The sequence below is a fragment of the Penicillium diatomitis genome (genome assembly GCF_028827545.1).
Source record: "Penicillium diatomitis strain IBT 30728 chromosome Unknown utg000002l_segment0_segment0, whole genome shotgun sequence".
Lineage (NCBI taxonomy): Eukaryota > Fungi > Ascomycota > Eurotiomycetes > Eurotiales > Aspergillaceae > Penicillium > Penicillium diatomitis.
In genome coordinates, this window is record NW_026623174.1 from 3,118,065 (window position 1) to 3,134,728 (window position 16,664).

Sequence of the window (16,664 nt, forward strand, 5' to 3'; positions counted from 1 at the left end):
ACGGGGGTAAGGCTGGAAGATGCAGCCTCGATTACGGGTCTTGGGTGAAAGATGAACTGTTGATACACACTCCCACTTGCTATTATACATGACCATTCGACTGTCCCAAAGATCATTATTATTGCAGCCCCATGATCCTTCGGAACCCTGCATTGTTGACGATGAAACTGGATCCACGTGACTCCACGCCTGTGCCCCTGAGCTTCTCTAGCTTATCACCATGAACCGCCAATCCAGCCAAAAACTCTGCCAGAGGCGCAGTTGGGCTGTGCATTCCTTTGTAAAAAGTCCTGATCGGTGGTCCCAACAGATGCTCCCCGAACTGCTTGAGAACAGACCCTTGTGGTATCCACGGCAGAATCGCTTGGTGGCCGCTCGGGTCGACATATGCCGGGCGGACAATCAGGGCTTTGAACCGGGGATTTTGGGCTTCCATCTCAGCCAGAGCTGACTCTGTCTCTCCCTTGACCCGTCCAAAGAGTGCTGTGAAGAGTCCCGGCTTGCTTGTAGCGCCCTCACCAGACACGAAGACAAATTTGAAATCTTCTGAATCATGTAATTTGAGCTGCTGAAACGCTTCGGCTGCTTGCAGTGTCATGTCCTTGGTGATATGAATGTATTCGCTAGTGGCCAGAAATCATCATTTCAGCATCCGCAACAGAGTCCATTGCATGTTTCAGATTTGAGCATCCTTTTTTTTTTGCAGGTAGGAATAGGTACAGCAGTAAACTCACTCTTTGGATACTGCAGTTTGACTGATCCCAAGCGCCCATACACAACCTTGCGCCCCATGCAAGCGTTCTTTCAAGGATGTGTCATAGTTCTTGAAGTCATGCAGAATCACTTGAATACGATCATCCGTGTTGTTCTCTAACATAGGAACAGGCCGACGAGTGAGAATTGAGATCTTGGAGATGTCCGTTCGGGCTCTCAGCGCCACGAGGGCTGCCGAGCCCACGAGGCCGGTCGCACCAGTCAAAATAACGTGCATATTAGAGAGGGCTTCAATGATTGATATCTGAGTCAGAAACAATGGAACAGTAGGAATGATTTGTTGGGATTGCTTCTGAAATGTAACCCGGCACTTCTAAGGCGAAAGGTCTGGATAGTATTTATTTACAAAGAGCTATTAGGCTTCTGTTGCGCTCTGTCTCGCTGACACTGTCATCAAGGCGGCGCTTTTAGATTTAATTCCGTTGATTCTAACGGCTGGTCTAGCTCGATTCAGGTCAAGTGCGTGGTTTCCAATTGTCCAGATGTTCAGGGATCCGGACTTTGGTGGGTTATCTAAAGCGCTTATCGCCATTAACACCGAGCCCTTGCCGCTAAGCGGGAGTGAGATATGCTGCGACACAGCGGCATCCCTACTACCTTCGTGGTATACATCCATTAAATGTCTGGTAAAATGGAGCTAAGCTATGTGACTGGGTACAGGATCGTGTGGATCATGGATAGGTTTGAAGAGTAACCTTAAGGTTAGCGACCATTACTGCTTAGTGAACCCATATAGTCACAATATCAACTTACGTGGAACGACATACGAGATCTGTCTATACGAGTAGCTCCATATCAACATTGTCTGGCTTACTCACACAACTCGGAACCCAACTCATCATCCTACCGATGAAAAAAAATGTAAGTATGAAAATATCGAGAAAGTGGCAATGTCAGTCATGGATTGGTAAAATGATCGCATTGCACAATGCTCAGGGTGGAGAGCCTCTGGGCATGCGGGTTCCCTGCGGGTATTATACGGCTAATCATATACAGGTAGAAGACCTGAGGGACATAATGCGCGCAACAAAGATCTCACTTCTAGCTATCAGTGGCAGCTATGGGAGTCATCGTTCACTTCGCTGAGTTGTGATCGGCAAGAACCCGCTTTTCTCGGTCCACGACAGGCAACCGACTACATCACGCGTGACGAGAGCCTTGGGCTTCGAAGCCGAACGGAATATTTATGCAGGCAGAACTGAAATTCGACGGGGGTATCATTTGGAATCGCCAAGGGGGGGGGGGGGGCGCAAGTGGAGAGGAGAGAGGAAAGAAAAGCGTCAATCGATCTTATTTGTTGGATTTAAAGACAGGTTGTTGTTCCATTGTCTGCGAGATGAAGTTGCGGAGCGCAGACCAGCGATTGGTGGTTGAAGCAGATTCTGGCGCAACTTCTGTAGAAGAAGGCTGGATGGTGGCCAATTGAGCCATGTTCTTTGCGAATCGATCCCGTTCCACCTTCTCCAACTTCTCACGTCGCTTCATGGCGCCGGGTTTATGACGAATGGTTGTTTGTTTGATAACATTGACTTGACTAGTAGCGTTGTCCTGGCCGGCCTCTGGCAGCGCATCGGCGAGCGACTCGAGGTTAGCGACCAGCTTCTTGGATGGGCGACGCTTCTTGGGTGTTTTGGAATTTTTGGCAATCTTGGACATCAGGGTTGCATGCTTGATTTGGCGCTTGTCTTTCTTGCTTGTGCGAAAATCATTGCCAAAGGCGCTTGCCTTGACTGGAGCTGACCGCGTTGTCTTGGCCTTCATCTTTGTTGGTGGTGACGAGGAGTGATTCTGTGAATGTCGGCAGTATAAGTTTGGAGTGTCCGAAGATAGCAGTGCAGTGCATGTGAGAGAGAGCGACACACAAATTTGCGGCGAGCCTCTGCCCGTGCTTTGCCGCCTTGGCCCGTGACCTCGCGTGACTCGAGACTCGACCGAGTCAATCGTTTGGTTGTGCCTTCGGTGAAGCCCCACCGGACGAGGGGTCTTCATCTGGCCCGTTGATCTGTTGAGCGGTCCATCAATTATAACTGACTACAAGTACTAACTTACTAAGTACTAAGTACTAGTTAACTACTAGGTAGTTAGTTACAGTTAGTTAGTAGGTAGTCCACTACACTACTACACAGTACACTCTACTCTCTAGCACTCTACTGTCCACAGGAGTGCCTAATCCATATAACTTTCACTTAGGCATTACTTCTAATGAATTACCCTACGTACATTCACACCTTCCAATATGACTGTTGTCTTCTGACTCTAGCTCGTTGAATCTACAATCTAGTATCTACAACTGCAAGGCCGTCGATCATGGATAGTAAGGTAGTATTCCATTCTAGGGTAACGGCGATAGATAAAGCACGCTAAGGTTCATCCTCCCATAAGAAAAGCATACATACTCCGACGGAGAGCAAGTCTCTGTTGAACTCCCCCTATCGGTCGCACGTGTAAATGTCGATCAGACAGGTATGAACAGATAGCCCATAGACAGATTCCTTTTTGATAAAGGAATTGTCCACGTCAATTGGATTGATCAGACATTATTGTCCACTGAGCTCCTCGATTTCGGCGGGAATTTGCCTCCATGTGACGTGACCCTGATAAACCTTCCCGAGCCCGGTCCACCTCGTATCCTCTTTGTCATCCTCTGAGCGAGTGGAATAAAGACACTTTCTCGATTTCGGTCTGACATCAGTGCATCACTGTCCAACTGTCAACACACCAAGCTGCTGGTCTCCGAACCTGTTCGGGCCCCGCCCTGTCACATCCATTCCCGACAAATTTATACCACCACCACCACCACCACTCCCGCCCCTTGTGGATGTTCTTTCCCAAATACCCTCCGTTTCGGACCTGCTTTCCTGGCCAGTCTCTTTCCAAATTTTTGCCTCGGTTGCCTCTGGCCACTCGGACCCAAACCACAAGCTGTTCACTCCGGCTGTCCCCGTCGGCGTCTCTAGCGTGCTTTAAATCCGCTTCCTCTTCCGATCCAGTCGCCGCACGCAGATCATTTTCTTCCGAGCCGCCGTTCAAGATGGGATCTCTCGGCCCGTATCAGCGCAAGCACAAGGTGTCCGTGGTAGGCTCCGGTAATTGGTAAGTCATCGAAAGGATCAACATACACAACGCTTCCCACCTACCAGTCCGCCCCGGGCTGGTCTTCTCCGACACGAGCTTGGGCTTGCAATCTTCATGGTCGATGGTCTAAATAACCTCACTCGTACAGGGGTACCGCCATCGCCAAGATTGTCGCCGAAAATGCAGCAGAGAACTCCGATGTCTTTGACAAACAAGTGGAGATGTGGGTGTTCGAAGAGAAGGTTGAGATTGGAAAGGATTCGCCGCATTACGATGCCAGTGTTTCGGGCCCTCAAAACTTGACCGACGTGATCAATCGCGTTCACGAAAACATCAAGTATCTCCCCGGAGTCTCGCTGCCCACTAACTTGCACGCCAACCCGTCGATTGAAGACGCTGTCAAGGACGCCACTATCCTCGTGTTCAACCTTCCTCACCAATTCATCCTGAAAACCTGCCAGCAAATCCAGGGCAAGATCTTGCCGTACGCGCGTGGCATCTCCTGCATCAAGGGTGTTGATGTCAGCGAGGAAGGAGTCAGCCTGTTCTCCGAGAGGATCGGCAAGACTCTGGGTATCTATTGCGGTGCCCTCTCCGGTGCGAACATCGCCAACGAGGTCGCTCGGGAGAAGTGGTCGGAGACCTCGATCGCGTACGATCCCCCACACATGGACTCGAAAGCGGCCACTCCTCAGCGTTCTCCAACCTCATCCCAGGTCGATCTCGTGCAATTCCAGCACCGGGACACAAGTGGTGAGATCTCCAAGGTGAAGCTTCAAGCTCTGCCGTCTGACTATCCACCCATCAACCACGACATCCTCAAGACGCTCTTCCACCGTCCGTACTTCCACGTCCGAGTCGTCAACGACGTTGCCGGTGTTTCCATCAGTGGTGCGTTGAAGAACGTGGTGGCGATCGCTGCGGGATGGGTGGAGGGAATGGGATGGGGTGATAACGCGAAGGCTGCAGTGATGCGCGTGGGTCTCATGGAGATGGTCCGATTTGGGGACAAATTCTTTGGTGCCACCATCGACCAGCGTACCTTCACCGAGGAAAGTGCGGGCGTTGCGGATCTGATCACGAGTTGCAGTGGTGGCCGTAACCACCGTTGTGCCAAATTGAGTGTCGAGCGTAACCAGCCCATCGAGGAGATCGAGCAATCCGAGCTCAACGGACAGAAGCTGCAGGGCACCTTGACCGCCGTCGAGGTCAACAGCTTCCTGAAGAAGCAAGGCCTGGAAGAAGATTTCCCCTTGTTCACTGCCGTCTACCGTACGTTCTTGGCTCTTTGGTCTGTCATTCACGGTTCATTCTTGACTGACACTTTCTTCAGGTATTCTCAAGGGTCAAATGAAGGTTGCGGAGATTCCTTCCTACATCGAGCGGTAAAGACACCAGTCCGGTCCTACATCACTTTTTTCTTGCCTCCTAGCCGTGACATTAATTCTCCGATTGTGTTTTCTCTACAGCCCTCCTACCTCTCGCGCCCCGACTTCCACTTCCACTTCTGCCCCCGAGTCAAATGAGGGTTGCGATGATGCCCGACAAACCCATGCGCGACTTTAACATCTCTTTGGGGCTCGGCTGATGATCAGGCCTTTCTTGTTGCTGCGCTATTTACTATTTGTACATATCCACTATGAGCATTGAACTTCTAGCCAATGGACTCTTCGTAAGACATCATCTTCAGGATCTCATAGTAAAGGGAGGGAAAGAAAGAGAAGAAAAACAAAATTAACCAGACAACTTGTTCGGCGTGAAATGTCGGTTCTTGTTACGGTCTAGACCTTGACCGCCAGGGACCAGGGGAATCGACTTGTCTTGATCCTGCTGGTCTGACTGGGGACCATGACTCCTTTCCATCCAGGGTCGACCCAATGGACGGTCTGAGGTCCAAGCCTGATTTTGCGCGGTTGCGGTCTAGCCACACGGCGCTAAGAATATCCTGCCAAGGTGTGTGCCGGCATCCCCGTAAATGATGTCACTCTCGGCCTGGAGAGCTGGTCCGTCGGCGTGGGGATCGGTCAGCGTGTCTCCGCACTCTAGGTTGTTTTCTTTTTTTCCAACCTCACTTCTTCAGTCCTCCCTCGCAGCCAATTCTTTCAGGGCATCTCACTCGCTTGGAAAGGTTCTGCAGCTTTCTCAGCTTTAGAAAACTAGATAGTTTCGAGCTGTCGAAGTCTGCACGAGTCTTCCTCAATTCCTTCCCATCTCATTCTCCCCCGCAATTGCTCCGTGCGCCGATCACCATGGGGCCCTCACGTCAAGTGTATCTGCTTCCATTGAAGGACGATGGCTCTCCAGATGTCCCCGGTGGATACGTCTATCTTCCTTCTCCGGGTGATGAGGGTTACGTGCTTCGTTTCATCATCGAGGGAACCAGCTCAATCTGTCGACAAGGTAGCCTCTGGGTCAACATCCCAGCGGAGGGGAAGGCATTTGAGCGAAGCTCGTTCCGCGAGTTCAGGTACCATTACTCCTCTGTCCCTGTCAAGTCGATTTCTCGAGACCATTGGCAGCGTGAGGTCCGTTCGCTGAACTGAAATAGTTTAAAGCCCGATTTCAATCGCAACATTCAGATCGATGTACCGATCTCGAGTGCAGGCGCATTTGCCTACTATACGACTTTCACCCCGCTTCCGGAGTTCTCCGTAGAAGCCGTGCCCACGCCAAAGCCTACACAGACTCCTGTTCACTACATCGATGTATCGCCGAAACTGACCCTCCAGGGGAAGCATTTGCCTCTCAATGCGCTCTCCATTTTCTCACTGATCTCCAAGTTCATGGGAGCCTATCCTGGAGATTGGGATAAGCATTTGCATGGCATTAGCCAGCGAAACTATAATATGGTCCACTTCACACCTCTCATGCAACGCGGCGACTCTAATTCCCCCTACAGTATCTATGACCAACTGACCTTTGACTCTGCCTTCTTCCCTAATGGCGAGAAAGACATTGCGTCGCTCGTGTCACGCATGGAGAAGGAATACGGTCTGTTGACGCTGACTGATGTTGTCTGGAATCACACAGCCAACAACAGTGCTTGGCTGGAGGAGCATCCGGAGGCCGGCTATAGTGTGGAAACTGCTCCCTGGCTGGAGTCGGCGCTGGAGCTGGATACTGCGCTATTGAAGTTCGGTGAGGACCTGGAGAGTCTGGGTCTTCCGACTGAGTTCAAGTCTGCGGAAGACTTGGTGAAGGTCATGAATGTTCTGCGTAAGAATGTCATCGATGGGATCCGGCTGTGGGAATTCTATGCACTCGATGTGGAGGCCAACAAAAAGAAGATTCTGGACGCTTGGAAGGGCGAGAGAATCGCCCCCGCGGCTATCCGGCACATCGACCTCAGCAAGTTCGGTCAACTCACACCCAAGGAGCAAGCCCAACTAGTGCGCGACCACGGCATCCCTGCTTCAATGCAGGTCTATGGGCGATTCGGCCGTTCCGTGGACGCCAAGTTTGGCGCCGCTGTCCTGACGGTGCTGCACGGGGATTATAACCAGGATTCGTCTGCCGCCGAGGCATCCATCTCTACCCTTCTTGATGCGGTCAACTTGCCGCTCTACGAGGAATTCGACAAGGATGTTGCGGATATCATGGACCAGCTTTACAACCGCATCAAGTATCTCCGCGTCGACGACCACGGACCCAAGCTGGGCCCTGTGACCAAGGAGAATCCTCTGATAGAGACATACTTCACGCGTCTTCCTCTCAACGAAGTTACGAAGAAACACAGCCCCAAGGCACTCGCTCTGGTAAACAATGGCTGGATCTGGAATGCCGATGCAATGCGTGATAACGCTGGACCTGACTCCAAAGCCTACCTTCGCCGCGAGGTCATCGTGTGGGGCGATTGCGTGAAGCTTCGTTATGGTCAATCGCCAAAGGACAACCCCTTCCTCTGGGATTTCATGACCAAGTACACCCAGTTGATGGCCAAGTACTTCAGCGGTTTCCGCATTGACAACTGCCACTCTACCCCACTGGTTGTTGCGGAGTACCTATTGGACAAAGCGCGCGAGGTGCGCCCGAACTTGACCGTCTTCGCAGAGCTATTCACGGGTTCCGAAGAGGCTGATTACGTCTTCGTCAAGCGCCTTGGAATCAACGCCTTGATTCGTGAGGCTATGCAGGCTTGGAGCACTGCTGAGCTCAGCCGGCTGGTTCATCGTCACGGTGGACGCCCGATTGGAAGCTTCGACGTGGATCTGCCATCGGCTGGCAGCAGTCATGCCATTGCATCTGCAGAGTCTGGAGTGGCTTCGGAAGAGATCACGCACATCCGCCCATCCCCAGTCCAGGCCCTGTTCATGGACTGTACTCATGACAATGAGGTTCCTGCCCAGAAACGTGATGCCCGTGACACCCTGCCCAACGCTGCACTCGTCGCCATGTGTGCCTCGGCCATTGGAAGTGTCATGGGCTACGATGAGCTCTACCCACAACTCATTGAGCTTGTTCACGAGAAGCGACAGTACACCTCGCCATTCTCCGGTGATCAGAAACTCGAAGTCGGTGCTGGAGAAGGTGGCATCGGCGGCGTGAAGAGGCTCCTCAATGACCTCCACACAATGATGGGTGTGGAGGGTTACGACGAGACCCATATTCATCATGACGGAGAATACATTACCGTTCATCGGGTGCACCCCAAGACAAGAAAGGGTATTTTCCTGATTGCCCACACGGCTTTCCCCGGTCATGAGAGCGGTGCTGTTTTGGCCCCAACTCACATCGCCGGTACCCAGGCCAAGCACATTGGATCTTGGGTCCTCGAGGTCGACAGCAGTCCTGAGATGAAATCAAAGGTTGGCGGCGACGACAAGTACCTCAAGGGTCTTCCTAGTCGCGTGCGTGACATTGATGCGACAAATATTGATAGCGATGGAAAAGATGTCACCATCTCCGCAACACGTGGTCTTGTTCCCGGGTCGATCGCTCTCTTCGAAACGTGGATTCCTGGTGCCGAGCACGTCAGCGGTTTGGACAACTTCCTTTCAGCGGGTGCTGACGAGGCCTTTGCCGGCCTGAGCCTAGTTGATCTGAACTTTGCGCTTTACCGTTGCGATGCCGAGGAGAGGGACTTCTCCAATGGCGAGGATGGTGTTTACAACATTCCCAAGCACGGCTCCCTGGTTTACGCAGGTCTCCAAGGATGGTGGAGTGTTCTCGAAGACATTATCAAGTACAACCAACTTGGCCACGCGCTTTGTGACCACCTCCGTGAGGGCCAGTGGGCCTTGGACTACATTGTCGGGCGTATGGAGAAGACTGCCCGCAAAGAGACCTTCTCTACCCTTCAAAAGCCCGCCGCATGGTTGCGTGAGAAATTCGACGCTGTCCGTGGCTTGCCTAACTTCTTGCTTCCTCGGTACTTTGCTATCATCCTGCAAGTGGCCTACAATGCTGCATGGAAGGCAGGTATTCATCACTTCAGTGACAATGTTCGCCACGGTCAAGAGTTCATCCATCAATTGGCTATGGTCAGCGTCCAACAAACCGGCTACGTCAACTCGGCTTCCTTGTGGCCCACCAAGCAAGTACCTAGCCTGGCGGCGGGTCTACCTCATTTTGCCGTTGACTGGGCGAGATGCTGGGGTCGCGATGTCTTTATCTCCATTCGTGGTCTCTTTTTGTGCACTGGACGTTTCGATGACGCCAAGGAGCACATTCTTGCGTTCGCGAGCGTACTCAAGCACGGCATGATTCCCAACCTTCTGAGCAGTGGCAAGTTGCCTCGATACAACTCTCGCGACTCCGTCTGGTTCTTCCTGCAAGCCATTCAAGACTATACCCAGATGGCTCCGAACGGCAAGAGCCTCTTGCAGGAAAAGGTGCCTCGCCGATTCTTGCCATATGACGATACCTGGTTCCCCTTCGATGACCCCCGAGCCTACTCCAAATCCCCCACCGTTCTCGAGGTAATTCAGGAAGTCTTCCAGCGACACGCAGAGGGTATGTCTTTCCGTGAATACAACGCAGGACCCGATCTCGATTGCCAGATGAAGCCCGAGGGATTCCAGATCGATATCAAGGTCGATTGGGAGACTGGCATCATTTTCGGTGGAAGCCAGGACAATTGCGGTACTTGGCAAGATAAGATGGGAGAGAGTGAGAAGGCAGGTAGCAAGGGTGTTCCCGGTACCCCTCGCGATGGAGCTGCTATTGAGATTACCGGTCTTCTCTACAGCGCGCTGAACTGGGTCTCGAAGTTGCACGAGTCCAAGGCCTACCCTCACTCGGGTGTTGACCTGGGCAATGGAAAGTCCGTCACTTTCAAGGAGTGGTCTCAGAAGATCAAGGCCAATTTTGAGCGTTGCTACTATGTGCCACTGGACGCCAAGGATGACGCTCAATACGACGTCGACGCCAATGTGGTCAACCGCCGTGGAATTTACAAGGACCTTTACCGATCTGGCAAACCTTTCGAGGATTACCAGCTTCGCGGCAATTACCCCATTGCCATGACCGTGGCTCCTGAGCTGTTCACCCCAGAAAAGGCTCTGAAGGCGCTTTCCATTGGCGACTCGGCTATCTTGGGTCCTGTCGGCGTGGCCACCTTGGATCCTTCCGACCTCAACTACCGTCCTTATTACAACAATTCGGAGGACTTCAGCGACTTCTCAACTTCCAAGGGTCGTAACTACCACCAAGGTCCTGAATGGGTCTGGCAACGAGGATACTTCCTCCGAGCCTTGCTTCACTTCGATCTCCTCCGTCGCAAGACTGGCGAGGAGCGGACCGAATCCTTCCAGCAAGTCACTCGCCGACTCGATGGATGTAAGAAGGCTCTGCGGGAAAGCCCATGGAAGGGTTTGACCGAGTTGACCAACAAGAATGGCGAACATTGTGAAGATTCGGTAAGTCATTACCCATCGATCGCTCGGAAGAGGCTCGAGAATGATTGCTAACAGAGACTTTTTCCTCCCTCAATAGTCGCCGACACAGTCATGGTCCGCCGGTTGCCTGCTCGACCTTTACTACGATGCCGCTCAACTTTCCTAGGTTACGAAAGGAAGGTGTCTAGACTATATTTTGCATACCCTGAAGCGTCTACCCTAATGGATCTTCCTCTTTGCTTCATGTTCGTTTCGAGATTAACTTAAACCCATAATACACCATCAGCCCGTTTCGACTAAACACACTGTCCTGATTTTTCTCGTAATATTCACAAGACTCGGGCATCTTTCGACGCGTTTGCTTAAAACTGACATACCAGCATTCGCTGCATACCAACAGTCTCTGACTGACGCGTGGGCCTACGTCGGAATAGCAAGAGACCAGGTTTAACACCGACGTTCTTCCATCGCTCGCCGCTACTAACTTACCTGGTGGGGACAAGTCCGAGCAGCAATGTAGATTTAGCCATCAGGGACGCGATACTTTCCCATGGCAGGCACGTACCTGGGTAGCCCTGCTCATCGTACGCAAGCGAGTTCGCCTTGAAGCCGTTCAGCGAATCGATCTCCATGTCCCGGCCCAGTGCTAGGTAACTGCCGCCTGACCGGGCTGGCTACTGGACCAAGATCTCACAAAGTTGAGTTACACTTTCCACTACCTCATGCTACCATTCCAGTGAGAAAGATGTGACTGGGTGGAAGGAATCAGCTGCCATATCTGCAAAGTAAGTATGTTTCTAGAACTTCTTTTTCAACCACGTGCGAGATCTCGCCTCGCACCGATCACGAATTCCATACCAAGTTAGAATCCGACGAGTAGACACGAGGCCAATTTGGCCACATTCCTATCGTACCAGTCATCGTCGTCAATCACCATGTGGAAAGTATCGCCCCTCGTGTGGGCTGCGGTCATGGAATGGAAGAAGGGATTTGAAATGTCAAGAAGAGGTATGGCCTGGAATTTTCCGCTTTAGGCAGGTGCTCTTGAGGGAGTCTGCGTTCCATTTTTCTTTGCAGAGACATCTTGAAGATATTCTACCGTTAGAAGCTTCCCCAGATGGTGAGCAAACTAGAATGGTCAGTCTCTTGTGCCACATGATCGGTTGACATTGGCCTCAAGCTCTCGGATTCTATAATACATACGGCGAGTTTCCTTGTAAGTTGTGATAGATGAGACGCGTATTAGGGGGGACTTGTTTCAATGTCCTACAATGGTAATCGCGAGATTAAGATTGCTCTCACTTAGTTGATTCCTTTCTGAGAAGACTCTTAAGTCTGTTTTATGGGCGAGAAAGGTTGATGTTTCGAGAAAAATTGAGTGAAGAGCAATGTCTTCCATCCATTCATGTCACGTGTCCGGTTGGCTGTCATTCCGAAAGCGGAGATTCTCTCACTACGTACTCCATCTGCTCCTTCCTCTGGCCATGCAGACACTGTTCAATCAGTCTCACCCTCGCGGTGGCGGTGGTCATTCGGGTCTGCCGCCTTTTTCTGTCAAGCCCGGCAGATGTTCAGAATGTCGGGCATTCAGCCATGATCCATGATGTCTAGCATTCCGAACGGGCTGACTGGGGAAGCAAAGAGACCCACACGAGAGACGCACGGCCATAGACTCTAAATCACGCCGATTGATCTCCGCGCATTCTCCGGCCTTACAGATCCGTCCGACCTTGCGCAACAACTTCAATGATGTTGAGGCTCCTTGTCCAAAGAACCCGAACTTTTCAATCGCTGAATCGAAGCTAGGTGTTCTGAAATTTGAGATGATCCTTGGGATCCTTGGGACTGAGATCAAGGAGTCCTCTCCTTGTTGGGTGGTGTCTAACCAAACCAGCACCCCCTTTCTTTTCTCACTCATCACACGTTCCTTCTGCCGACTGAACTGCATTCGGCTATTGGAGGATGCCACATTCTTCGTGGCCGCGGTCTCACCATAGCCTCTGGCTATGGAATGTGCATGAATCATCACAACTGGAACGAGCCACTCTCGATGCGAGAGTCGCACTGTCCTAGTCACCAAACCCAGGCCCCGGCTTGCCGCTGACGGAACCCGTGCCCTGAAGTCTAGCGTTGCCTTGTTTCCCTCCCACGCTTGACGTTGCTCAATTAGGATGATCCGTGCGTGGCAGGCTTCCACGATACCATTCCCCATTTGCCATAGACAGTGGCTGCTGGCTCGCTTAAACGTCGGAATCCGTCAGAGCCAGGCGCTTCACGGAGATTTCGCAGTTTTCGGCTGATTCGATCCACCGCCGCGAGTGTTCTCCGTGTTCCAAAGTCGCGGCTGGAACGAGCACGCCGACATCAATTTTACCCATGATCCAAGACTTGATTGGGGTCCTGCCAATAACGTGGCCGTGGCCCTTATGTCTCGCAATACATATGTTTTGGTGTACTGTTGGTGTATCAAGAGGACGTCAGGCTGCAATAGTGGATAAGGGTGAAGATTCAGCTAGACTCCGAACTATACGCTTCCCGAAACTCATGCAGTAGAACAAACCCTTGCCTCGTTGCTCATTTCCCACTTCGCCCTCGGTTACGAGCAATCACATTTGCTTTGTTTTGGGATTCGAAGTCTTATTTCAATGGCAAAGTAGCCGCTTCTGCGCCGGCTCGGAGCTCCGCAATCTTCCTCGTTCGTGTCGATAGACTCGATACTACCTCGCATTGAAATACTGAATCATCACTTACCGACACATACTTTTGTGGCCCACAGTTGAAGCTGCCAACACTCAAGTACCTCAACCCATCTCTCAACCTGCCTTGACATATCTGACAATTACCCGTTCCGGTCTCATTCAGTCCGTAGAGTGATACTTGTCTGTCATCCATTTCAAGCATACTACTACTGGGAAGCCGACCGCAGGCCGTTGAGCTATCCCAATAACGGCTTGTTCGATCGACATCGGACAAGTGGAGCCGTGTCCCAATCACACTGTTCCCTCGCAAGTCTAATTCTTTTGGCAGCCGGTTTGTCCGGACTGAAGAACGCATTGGGCTTGAAGCCGGTCGGTATTGGCTATCTTGCTCTAGTTCCATGCAACGAAGAGTGTCAAGGTCTTGGAAGCGCGACCCTATTGTCCGGCTGCGCGTCTGTCCAGCTCGCACATGAATTCGACACACCAATATATGGAGCCTGTCCAACCGTTTCTCATTTATGCTGAGCACCTGGAAGATCTTCGACGTTGTGTCGAAATGCCGTCTCTGAGATACCCAAGTGACAGTGGATCGGGGCAATTGAGGAACTTTGGATCGAACAAGACCTTTAGTGCACATGGAACTATCGTCACTGCTGCTGCGACGCTCGACAAATGTTTGATAAGCCAGCTGTCCTGTGCACAAATTCCGGACCATGGCCTTGTGAATTCCGCTCGAGATAGGAGGGCATCGAATCACTCTCATATTTCAAAATCTTCCCCGGCTAATACTGCGCCAGTGGAAATTCTCCATCAAATTTTCTTTATGCTTTCGCCTCACGATTTTGACAATGCTCGGCGTACCTGTTCACAGTGGATGACGGCGAGTCTCAACCGCAGGTTGTTGGAGAACATGCTCAAAGACGCCGGCTGGTGGGATGCATTTTTGCGTGACGTGAGAGACCCTCGCGAGGGTTGTCTCTCAGCATACCACGAGAGCCATGTTTGGAAAATGAGCAGACGCCTTGCGACCGAATGTCTGTTGTCAGGGCAAAGGACAGCTGTGAGCAGATCGCGGTTTCATAGATCTGCGGTCATCGATTTCTCGAATCTCCCCCGGGGCAGCTTCAAGACACGAAGAATTAGTCCTAGGCATGTCATTTCAAGTGATATCGCGAGAAGCCATCTCGATGCACGTTCGACTTTCAAGGTGGGCAACTGCAACAATCATGTCCTGGTGACAGCTGGTTGCACTATCTACTTATATCGTCTGCTGCACGGGCGAAAAGGCCTCTCTCTATCGCCCAAAACGAAGTCCCAAGATCTTGAGCTAATATCACGAATTGAATGCCCCAGTGAGGTTCTCCTGGCTACCATGGACACGAGACCTTCCCATATTGCTGTAGCTGCGCTGTTACAAAACCGATGTTCCATGATCTGCACCGTGGACTCTTCTGCTGGATCAGAAGCAACGAACCACCGCGAATGTAAGCCCGCCGAGCGACGACAAGCACACTCAGCGACCCGATTTTTCAGCAACCTCTGTTCTGAGGATCATCCACCACGCACTGTCGCACTGCTGCCCGGCCGGCAGTGTGTCGCCTTTGGCTGTGCAGGAGGCGTCGAAATACACTGGCTCGACGAGAAGACAGGCGGGACTCAATGCAGACGACTCCCCATGTCGCAACCGTCTGAGATTCTGCATTTCCTTCCAAGCTCCAATGATGATCCTGCGGAGTTTCGACTCATCTCATCCCTGGCTGGTCCGGGTCCTCATGAGTGCAGTTGCCGCCAATCACCCGTGCCCGACCATTCGCAAACATGTCCCTTTCGCATTCTGTCCAACAAGAATCTCCTCGGTGGCCGCACTCAATACAGCACGTCATCTCTGAGCCTGGTCCGGGCCACTCACTGCCATAATTACCGTACCGTGCCCATCAACGATGGACTACATATGATCTTCGTGGATCCTCGTACAGGAAATTTATCCATTGGATCAAATTCGCCTATCGGTGGTCCGGCGAGTTTAACACGAGGATTTGTGTGTGTCCCTCCCTTGACAAATGATCCCAATAACAATGTGAAGGAAGGCATTTCGCCCGCAGCATTCGCTGTCGGCTCAGATCTGGACTGGGGTCTCCGTGTTGTCGCCGCATATCAAGATCGCCTGATCTTGTATTCGATTCCAGCCGATATATACAATGTCATTCGAAAGGAGCGTGAGCGTCAGAACGGAGACTTCATGGGAGACGGTGTGATCCCGCATAGCTGGCTGACCGACTCTGAGAGAATACACAAGCATTGCGACAACCTTGTCCGCGACCAGAACTGCGATTTGGAGGTTGCCTTAAGCGTCAGCTATCCGTCAACATCGATGGTATGGCCGTTTAAAGTCTACGGCAAGGAAATCGGTCGCGTTGACGATGTGGTCGAAGTCGCTTTGCAAACTTCGAACGGAGGCGCCCGAGCCTGGGCCTTTGCTGCGTCCGGACAGGCGCATGTATTCGATATTGATACGGTCTCTACCACAGCGAAGCTTATGTCTCGAGCGCCGGTCAGTACGTGCGTGGTCAACTCCAAAGGCGAAATCGTGCCCTCTGCTGTGCAGGCTTGTGCCCCTTCTGGGACCCAGACGCAACCACAACTAAAGACTCGTAAACGGAAACGCACAGAGCCGCATAACACTTGGACCGGTCAATCCGCAAAAGCTCGCTTTGCTTCTGGGGCGACCTTGACAAGCGCAGGAACCGCAGACCACCCGTCTCCGGCCTCGATGCATCCTCAAGATACGTCCACGAAACGATCCTCGTTCGCGGCATGCATTTTTGATTTCAAGATTCCGGATCTGAGTCTCAGTGATGGTGTATGGGTTGTATGAAAGCAGTGAAACGCACACTGCGAAACTCGCCCGCTTGTCACCGAATCGGGTTGTCCCTAACGTGTGACGGAAGTACAGTCGCTGGATGGTACATGGATGGATTCTCTCCTGGCAAGATACATCCTTGATGAATGCGAAATGGATCATGTATACGGTTCTCCCACATCTTGAATGAACATGTACATAGTTTAATGGCTATTGTGCGATGCTGTATCCTACACAATGACATCTTCAAATGCACGATTACCTACAAAGACTCCTGAGTTCGTGGGATGTAAGAGACGCACAGCAAGGGCAAAACGAGAAACTCGGATTTGTAGACCTCGGGCTTGATGAAAATTTGTTCTTTGCGAGAATTAAAATTTAAACTTTTTGGTATCTCAACTGCACATTATTCCTCATGAT

At 51.7% G+C, this 16,664-nt stretch overlaps 6 protein-coding genes across 6 annotated transcripts; 3 read left to right on the forward strand and 3 right to left on the reverse strand.

Moving 5' to 3' along the window:
• Window positions 1-118: 118 nt before the first annotated feature.
• Window positions 119-991, reverse strand: N7539_002171 (putative nucleoside-diphosphate-sugar epimerases; the record flags this gene model as incomplete). Its single annotated transcript, XM_056931774.1, has 2 exons — window positions 119-623; window positions 735-991. The coding sequence occupies 2 exons, from the start codon at window positions 989-991 to the stop codon at window positions 119-121; spliced, it is 762 nt and encodes a 253-aa protein (XP_056793805.1).
• Window positions 992-2,064: 1,073 nt separating this feature from the next.
• N7539_002172 (FAM207/SLX9 family protein) lies at window positions 2,065-2,535 on the reverse strand (the record flags this gene model as incomplete). Its single annotated transcript, XM_056931775.1, has 1 exon — window positions 2,065-2,535. One exon carries the CDS (start codon window positions 2,533-2,535, stop codon window positions 2,065-2,067), a length of 471 nt encoding a protein of 156 aa, XP_056793806.1.
• A 1,270-nt stretch (window positions 2,536-3,805) lies between these two features.
• On the forward strand, window positions 3,806-5,238 carry N7539_002173 (glycerol-3-phosphate dehydrogenase family protein; the record flags this gene model as incomplete). The annotated part of the gene is made up of 3 exons (XM_056931776.1): window positions 3,806-3,867; window positions 3,998-5,121; window positions 5,183-5,238. The coding sequence occupies 3 exons, from the start codon at window positions 3,806-3,808 to the stop codon at window positions 5,236-5,238; spliced, it is 1,242 nt and encodes a 413-aa protein (XP_056793807.1).
• An 860-nt stretch (window positions 5,239-6,098) lies between these two features.
• On the forward strand, window positions 6,099-10,851 carry N7539_002174 (putative glycogen debranching enzyme Gdb1; the record flags this gene model as incomplete). Its single annotated transcript, XM_056931777.1, has 3 exons — window positions 6,099-6,316; window positions 6,398-10,706; window positions 10,783-10,851. 3 exons carry the CDS (start codon window positions 6,099-6,101, stop codon window positions 10,849-10,851), a joined length of 4,596 nt encoding a protein of 1,531 aa, XP_056793808.1.
• Window positions 10,852-11,047: 196 nt separating this feature from the next.
• On the reverse strand, window positions 11,048-11,317 carry N7539_002175 (uncharacterized protein; the record flags this gene model as incomplete). The annotated part of the gene is made up of 2 exons (XM_056931778.1): window positions 11,048-11,169; window positions 11,251-11,317. 2 exons carry the CDS (start codon window positions 11,315-11,317, stop codon window positions 11,048-11,050), a joined length of 189 nt encoding a protein of 62 aa, XP_056793809.1.
• Window positions 11,318-13,874: 2,557 nt separating this feature from the next.
• On the forward strand, window positions 13,875-16,259 carry N7539_002176 (F-box protein; the record flags this gene model as incomplete). Its single annotated transcript, XM_056931779.1, has 1 exon — window positions 13,875-16,259. The coding sequence occupies one exon, from the start codon at window positions 13,875-13,877 to the stop codon at window positions 16,257-16,259; it is 2,385 nt and encodes a 794-aa protein (XP_056793810.1).
• Between the last annotated feature and the right edge of the window lie 405 nt (window positions 16,260-16,664).